General features: G+C 43.2%; 1 protein-coding gene across 3 annotated transcripts in view; it reads right to left on the bottom strand.

Moving 5' to 3' along the window:
* Positions 1 to 4,453: 4,453 nt before the first annotated feature.
* Positions 4,454 to 7,370, bottom strand: part of CUNH7orf25 (chromosome unknown C7orf25 homolog) — a 4,118-nt gene continuing 1,201 nt past the window's right edge. For all 3 annotated transcript variants that reach the window (XM_057379059.1, XM_057379060.1, XM_057379058.1), the window contains exon 2: positions 4,454 to 6,003. In XM_057379059.1, coding sequence (XP_057235042.1) covers positions 4,719 to 5,987 — 1,269 coding nt within the window. In that variant the 5' untranslated portion in view covers positions 5,988 to 6,003 and the 3' untranslated portion in view covers positions 4,454 to 4,718. The remainder of the gene's footprint in view (positions 6,004 to 7,370) is intronic.

The following is a 7,370-nucleotide window of genomic DNA, read 5'->3' as shown; positions in this document are numbered from 1 at the left end:
TGTTGGATTTCCATTTCTTCAACTTAATTTCAAACATAATTTTGCATCTTCTAATTACTCATTTGCAAAGTCATAAATAAGGGAAATTCAAGACTTAATCCCCGATTTGTGAAATTAAGTAGAAGATACCTAAATGCTCCRAACCAAAACACTGGTTTATATGTGTATATTCAAAGGCAATATAAAAGCCACGAAATATTAAAATCAAAACACATTTTGTTTCCAAGGCAGCATTCTTTCATATTGTAACACAATTTTTAGAGTCTGTCATCACTACAATTTTTTGACTCATAAGTCAGCAACACACTGGAGAAAAAAAAAACAACCTCCCCCCCTTTTTGGGTGAGAAACCTATTCTGTGTTTTTCATTGAAAGATACAAGAGAGAGACAGAAAATAACAATAAAACTCTCCAGTTGTACTCTAGCATGCAGAAAGAGTTTCATATTCGGAAAATATTGCCTATATGATTGGCAGAAACTAGTGAAAGAAAAAAAGAGAATTGATTCAGTAACAAATACCGTGTTGGTCAAAAAGGACTGGTAATGAAGAAAATCACCACACGGTGGCTCCAGATACAGAGGTTTTTAAACACAGTTGCACTTACTGGTCACAAAAAAGTGTCACTGCAAAAGCCAGCCAGCTCTGTCGCAGCAGCGGTGAAGGAATACCGCAGAGYTCCCCCACTGCTGATCCTGGGAATACAGAGGTCACTTGCTTTTCACTGATTTCTCTGGGTCACCTACCAAATTAAAATGTGGGTCACTGTCCTCGCATCTGTGGCTTGGAGATTCTTCCTTAGAGGGTTCCAAGAGGATACTCAAGACTGCTGAATGGAATACAAGGAAAATGATGAAAACATATGTCTAAAGCGTCACAGCAAGAAGCAGAATGAAGCATCTGTTTCCAATTGCTCACTCAAAGCCCTTGTCAGGATAAAAATGTTGTGAGCAAATTAACGTAAATACAAAGGATTAAAAGGCCATAATGAATTTTCATGCATAAGTGTACTGTTGCCATGCGCCTGCCTTTGACTATATACTGTAATATTGTAAAAGAGATTAATCGGTGATAAATCACTGGCAAGGAGGGGGCATTTCCAGGAGCACCCGAAGGAGATTTAAACAGCTCCAGAGAGCACAAGGGTTTGCCTGGGCAGGGTGCAAAGGCAGGGCACAAAACTTAGGRAGGGAATCACTATCCATCAAAATGGAAGAGGAGTAACTATGGCTTCAACTCTGTCAAAAGCCACTGTGAAAAGGAACTTCATTACCTCAGACAGCCAGAGGTAACTGGAGCAGCTTTTGGGGAGTATGATATTTTGTGAAGACATTACTAGTTGCCATGAATAGAAACCAGCTAAAGCCTTCCTTGTCTTCCTGAAAGGAACCTCTGTATGTATAACATGGTTAGACTGAATCGGGCAACAGCTTTAAAATTCCTGGGAAAATWAGTTGAACACTCRCTCACTCGCTCCACAAATAAAGAAATTAACAACTAGTTCAACCAAGAAAAGGTGGCAGGTGATAGCAGTGAGTGATTCCACTTTATGAAGTACAGAGGCACTCATTTGTCAGCCTGACCCACTCYTGAGGGAGCCGTGCAGCCTTCCAGGAGCCTGGATCTGGGACATGACTGAGAAGCTCCCAAGCCTATTCAAACACAGRCTATTACTCACGATTTGTGCTTCATGTAGGAGCCAGTGATAGATACAGCTGGCACCAGTCTGGGAAGCATTAAGAGGGACTGCAGAGCCGTGGGAGAGATAGTAAAGAGCCATAGAGCTCAAGCAGTTYTTTCATTAATCCTCCAGGTCAAAGGAGAGGGACTTGAAATATCCAAATAAATCTGGCAGGTCAACAAATAGCTAGACCAGTGGTGCCCTAGTCRGGGTTTTGGTTATTCAGATCATGGGACTTGCTTTGCTAAGCCTGGTTTACTGGGGGATGATGGGAATCATTTGGCAAAGAAGGAAAGAAGTCTCTTTTGTGCCATACTAGACCTTGTGCTTACCAAGAGGAGGGAGCTGGTGGGGWATGTAGTGCTCCAAGGCAGCTTTGGCTGCTGTGACCAAGAGGTGGTGGAGCTTGTGATCCTGAGGACAGCAAGGAGGGCACCCAGAAAGCTCACTGCCCTGGACTTTGGGAGAGCAGACTTCGGCCTCTTCAAGGATCTATTTGGTAGAGTCTCATCGAACAGAGCCCTGGATGGCAGAGGGGTTCAAGAATGTTGGCTGAATTTCACCTCCTCCAATCTCAGAAAAGGTTATCTCAACAAGGAGAAGATTGTKCAAAAATGCCAGGAGGCCTCTATGGATGGATAAGGAGCTTCTCAAACTCAAAGCAAATAAAGAAGCTTTCAGAAAGTGGAAAGGAGGACAGGGGGCCTGAAATGAACAGGGAAATTGTTCGGGAAGCTAGGGACAAGGTTATAGAAGCCAAGACCCAGTTAGAATTGTTCTAGCCAGGGATATTAAGGATAATATTAAGGAAGGGCTTCTATAGATACTTTGCAAGCAAAAGACCAGGGGTAATGTGGGCCCTCTCCAGAAGGAAAAGGGAGACCTGGCTACCCTGGATAAAGAGAAGGCTGAGGTTCTCAACAACTTCTGTGCCTCAGTCTTCAACAGCATGTGCTCCAGCCACACCACCCAAATTGAGAAAGGCAGGTGCAGGGACTGGGAGAATGAAGACCCTGAGCCCACTGCAGGAGAGGATCAGGTTTGAGACCACCCAGGGAAGCTGAATGTTCAGAAGTCCATGGGTCCCCATGAGACTCATACATCGGCCCTGAAGGAGCTGGCAAAGTTGCCAAGCCASTATCCATAGTCAACATATTATTGATATTGCTTCATTAAGTTGATCCTCCTTGCCCATCAGAATTTGAAGGAAAATTAATGGATACAGTGAAGGATGAATCCTGCCATGAGGTTTCATTACACTGTGTTAGACTGTAGGAGCAACCTAGATGTTTTATTTAAATTCACCAAAGACGTGCAGACAAACTGGCAGGTACTACACTGGATGCTGAAGAAGCAAAACCAAAATCCAGTTCCACCCATCTTAATTAAACTCCATGAACTACTTCAGAGACTCACAGAAAAAAGGGAGCATAGAGAGCATACCTGTCCTCCACATTGCCAAAAGTTTCAGGTAAAGCTATGCAGCATGTGGTTACTGGTGACAACTCCTAATATTTTACTCTATGAGCATAGTAAGAGCAGAGCAAAAATCCCACCAGCAAGTACACTTCTGCCCTTTGGACAGAAGGACAAGGCATGCWGAGTGGTTTTGCTGGCATTCCAATATCTTTGCTGGGGTCCAGAAAGAAATAGGTTAAGCTGATGGCTAAGGGCAGCACTGCAGATACACTGTGCTGTAGGAAAAAATTTAGAGTGGAGTGGCAAGAGGCAAGAGAATGTTCTTTGCCTGAACTTTAAACTGCATAATAATGCAATTGTGTTGAACAACAGCCTATATAAAATTCAGTGGATATCTCTTTCACTGACCTGATAAAAATGTATAGCTCAGGACCCAGTGCTTCATTCTGACATTTCAAAACTTTCCACCAGGAAACGGATGAAAATGGATACCAAACACCAAGTGCTGCCATTACAGCATTCAGGGAAAAAAACATGAGAAAGGCTCTAAAACAGCAATCTGTCCTGGGCAAAGAAAAAGAAAAAAAAAAAAAGAAATAAAAAATACAACAGAAGGAATTGTTTATTCTACACTTTGAATAAAAAGCAATTACACCACGAGCGAAAAGGCTTCTCTCTACAACATAGGAGCAAACTAGGATTTAAGAACATACCTGCAAATCTCCTCCAACATGCCAGCACTGAAGGACCTCACTGAGGCTTTGYTTCAGGTAATCCACTTGTAACAGATTCAAGCTCATCATGAGTCCTCATCAAAGAGTACACTAATATCAAAAACTACCTGGGTGCTGGCTCAATTTAGGATTCTGTTATCTGAAGCCTTGGGTTGAGCTTCACACCCAGCAAGACTTCACATTTGGGCAAGGGCTAAGAGAAAATTAAGTGTATCTGCCGCTTTGGCTTGCTACCACTGGCTCTCCAGTTTAGTTCAAGAGCCACAGGATATGAATGCAGATAAACTCTGATTTCAACTCATTTYCCCAGGAATTTTAAAGCTGTTGCYCAATTCAGTMTAACCATGTTATACATACAGAGGTTCCTTTCAGGAAGACAAGGAAGGCTTAAGCTGGTTTCTATTCATGGCAACTAGTAATGTCTTCACAAAATATCATACCCCCCAAAAGGTACAGAACTCTGCACAAGGTCTCTCTGAATCAAATGAAAATTAAGTTGAATAGAATAGGGCAAAGGCAAAGAAAGATTGAACTTCTATGAAGTCAAGCCCTAAGATCATCTAAAATGATTAATTTTACTTCTCTGAAGAGGATAAAAATGACAAGGGTCCGACAGTAACTGTGCTTTAACTGAACTTTTTAATAGGGATGGATACAATTAATACATTGTAAGCCAGTTAACAATTTTCATTGAAATCTTATTACTTCCATGAATAAATTAATGGTCAGCTGAACAAAAACAAAACCTCTAGGAAGGTGTAAAGACAAATCCCTTGAGGAGCTCTTCCATGCCAGTTGTTGTCACTGATACACACCCAAAACTGTATTGCTCTGATTCTTGTTTCTCCAAATGCCTCTACTGCAACACCAGTAGTACTTACATTACTAACTTCCATTATCAGATGGGCAGCTTTTTGGTAAAAGTGTGGCAAAAGGTTCTTTGCTTTCTGTCAATGCTCGTGGCTGATGGACAAAAACACTGAACCTAACACCTTGGTTGGCTGCTGCCCTCACAAACCCACTATTTGCAGTCATGGTGATGGCTTTTAAAGTGTCTCCTGTCCCAAAAATGGCTAGAGAGCGGCTGTTGATTTTTGAACTAGCCACTAGTCCTATGGCACGGTCAGATGGCTGATCTGGCACCACATTAATTCTTTTAACAAGCAATGCAGCTCGCTCTTTCTCTCCAGGTCCTCCCAGCGTTTCCAAGATGGACTGAAAATCTCTGACAGCAGATTCACAGGCAAAGAGCTCTTTTCCCTCCATGAATTCCTTTAGCTGAGGCAGGACTCTCTCCCTCCTTTCTTGGGCTGCTTGCTCTGTCAGCACTTTTTCTTTGAAGACAAAGTAGCAACTACCATAGCTCAGTGCAGAGACGTAGGTTATTAAGGTAGTGATGTCCAAGTTGACTCTATTGCAGACGTTTACTTTGATCTGGGTAGGGAAAGCAATGCTGGCCACTAAATTCTCCCGGTCTACTCTGGTCACCTGCAGGAGTTCAGGGCCTTCTTCATCTGATTCACTGATGTTAAGATGCTTGTTTTCTGCTGATGGTTCTACCAATGAGTTCACAGCAACGATGTCTCCTCTCACAGATATTCCCATCTCCTTGAGCCTCTCTGCCATAGGACTGGACACACTGYTGTAGAATGCAAAGATGATATGGGGATTGCTGTACTCCACTGGTTGCTGATGGCTTGCCTGCAGGAAGTCCTCTGCCTGCTCAATGACACTTTTGTCACCATACTGGCCTCTTCCCAGCCAGATGTTATGCAGGGCCTCAGCTTTACGACCGATGGCCTTCACCCATGTGTGACCTCCATTTGCAACAACATCTACCACCAGCGTCTGTTTGTCTCCAAACCTGTCCTCATAAGCAAAAACATGGAGGACACTGACAACGTCCTCCAGGTTCTCTGCTGACTGAACAATGGCTTGGAGGTGGGTAAGGTTTGTACTCTGCAGATGGGATTCTTTAATGGCCACCTTCCCTGCCTCCACCTTGTGTAAGAAATTCAGCTCAGCCTTTAGTTTGCTACATAGCTTTGCCCCACCTTCTATTCTCCTCTTCTGGGACTTGGAAAGGGCTTCTGTTCTCTTGATCAAGTCTTTGGCAACAGCAATTCTTTCACAAAGCAGTGACTGCACAGACATGTTGGAAACATTATTCCTGTCAAGTGAGAACAAAGGAGAAGATTGTTATTGCATGGCCAAGAATAAGGACAAGCAAAAGAGTTATTTCTAACAGTATACACTCCAGCAGACTTAGTGCAACAGCTATTGTAAAGCATGAGRAACTGGAACCTCAACACAAAGCCCTAGTGATGAGTTCAATTCCTTTCCTTCACCTTTAGAGAGCCAACCTACAGCCTCACTTGACCTAGTTCTCAGCTAGGAAGAACAGCAGCAGTCAAGTCTCCACACAGACCTTGCAAGTTTGTGGTTTCCCCCTATCCACTACATTAAGAGCCCTTCACTCAGCCAATCACTTAGAAGGGATATTWACTCTCAGAGCTCATTTGCAAAAGCTGCCATCCAGAGCAAAATTAGAAATACAGTTAATGCCACAAGGAAATCCTGCCTGTCCCTCTCATCACACTTATCATTAAAATTAAAAGCTATCCACTATGCTTACAGAAACCCAGATTTCAATTTGCTCTGTTCAGCTCAGCGGATGAGCCTCTCAGTGAAGCACTGGGACTCACTGCCCAGAGAAGTTGCGGATGCCCCATCCCTGGAAGTGTTCAGGGTCGGGTTGAATGGGGCTTAGAGCAACCTAGCCTAGAAAAGGTGTCCCYGCCCACAGCAGGGAGGTTGGAACTCGATGATCTTTAATGTCCCTTCCAACCCAAACCATTGTGTCTTTCTATTACACAGCCTCATGACAGACTATGATTCATAATTATGGTGTCAGGAGAATCTAGAAATTGCTGTTTTCTAATTCTGTGAGATTTACTGTGATGCATCTGAAAAATCTATTCCTTCACATTTGTATTCCTTTAGTAGGCCTTCCTTCAAGGAAGTATGATAGGAATTCACTGAATATGTGCTGTCTTAGGAAAAATGTTGGATCATACACCAAACAACAGCATATACTAAACAAGTATAAACACTGCAATTCTTCCTGTAATTCTTACTTAACCTGCATGTTGATGTAAACTGGTATTAAAGGACAAGATAAATGAAGCTACAACTGAAAGCAAGCAACAAGAGACAGCCTGGTCCTACAAGCTCTGCCAGTGCAACTCGGGCCCGTCTTCACAGAGTGGAAACCTCCCCAGCCCTACGTTCAAGTGGAAACAAAGGCAGCATTAATTGCCATTGGCTTGGTCCACATCCAGCACCAGCAACATCTGCTTCTTCACGGCCCAAGAATCATGATGCCTTCTGACATGACCTACTAACTCTGTTCAGGATCCCGGAGGCCAGAGAAATCAGCCTCCCCATCGAAGTGTTTGCCCACAAACTTATCCTTGCATTTAATGCAATGAATAAAACCTCACGATTAGTAATTGGACACCTCTCCCCACAACAGCT

This window comes from Malurus melanocephalus, unplaced genomic scaffold (assembly GCF_030028575.1).
Source record: "Malurus melanocephalus ecotype Western Australia unplaced genomic scaffold, MMel_1.1 scaffold_383, whole genome shotgun sequence".
Lineage (NCBI taxonomy): Eukaryota > Metazoa > Chordata > Aves > Passeriformes > Maluridae > Malurus > Malurus melanocephalus.
This window is presented reverse-complemented; position numbering and strand designations above follow the sequence as displayed.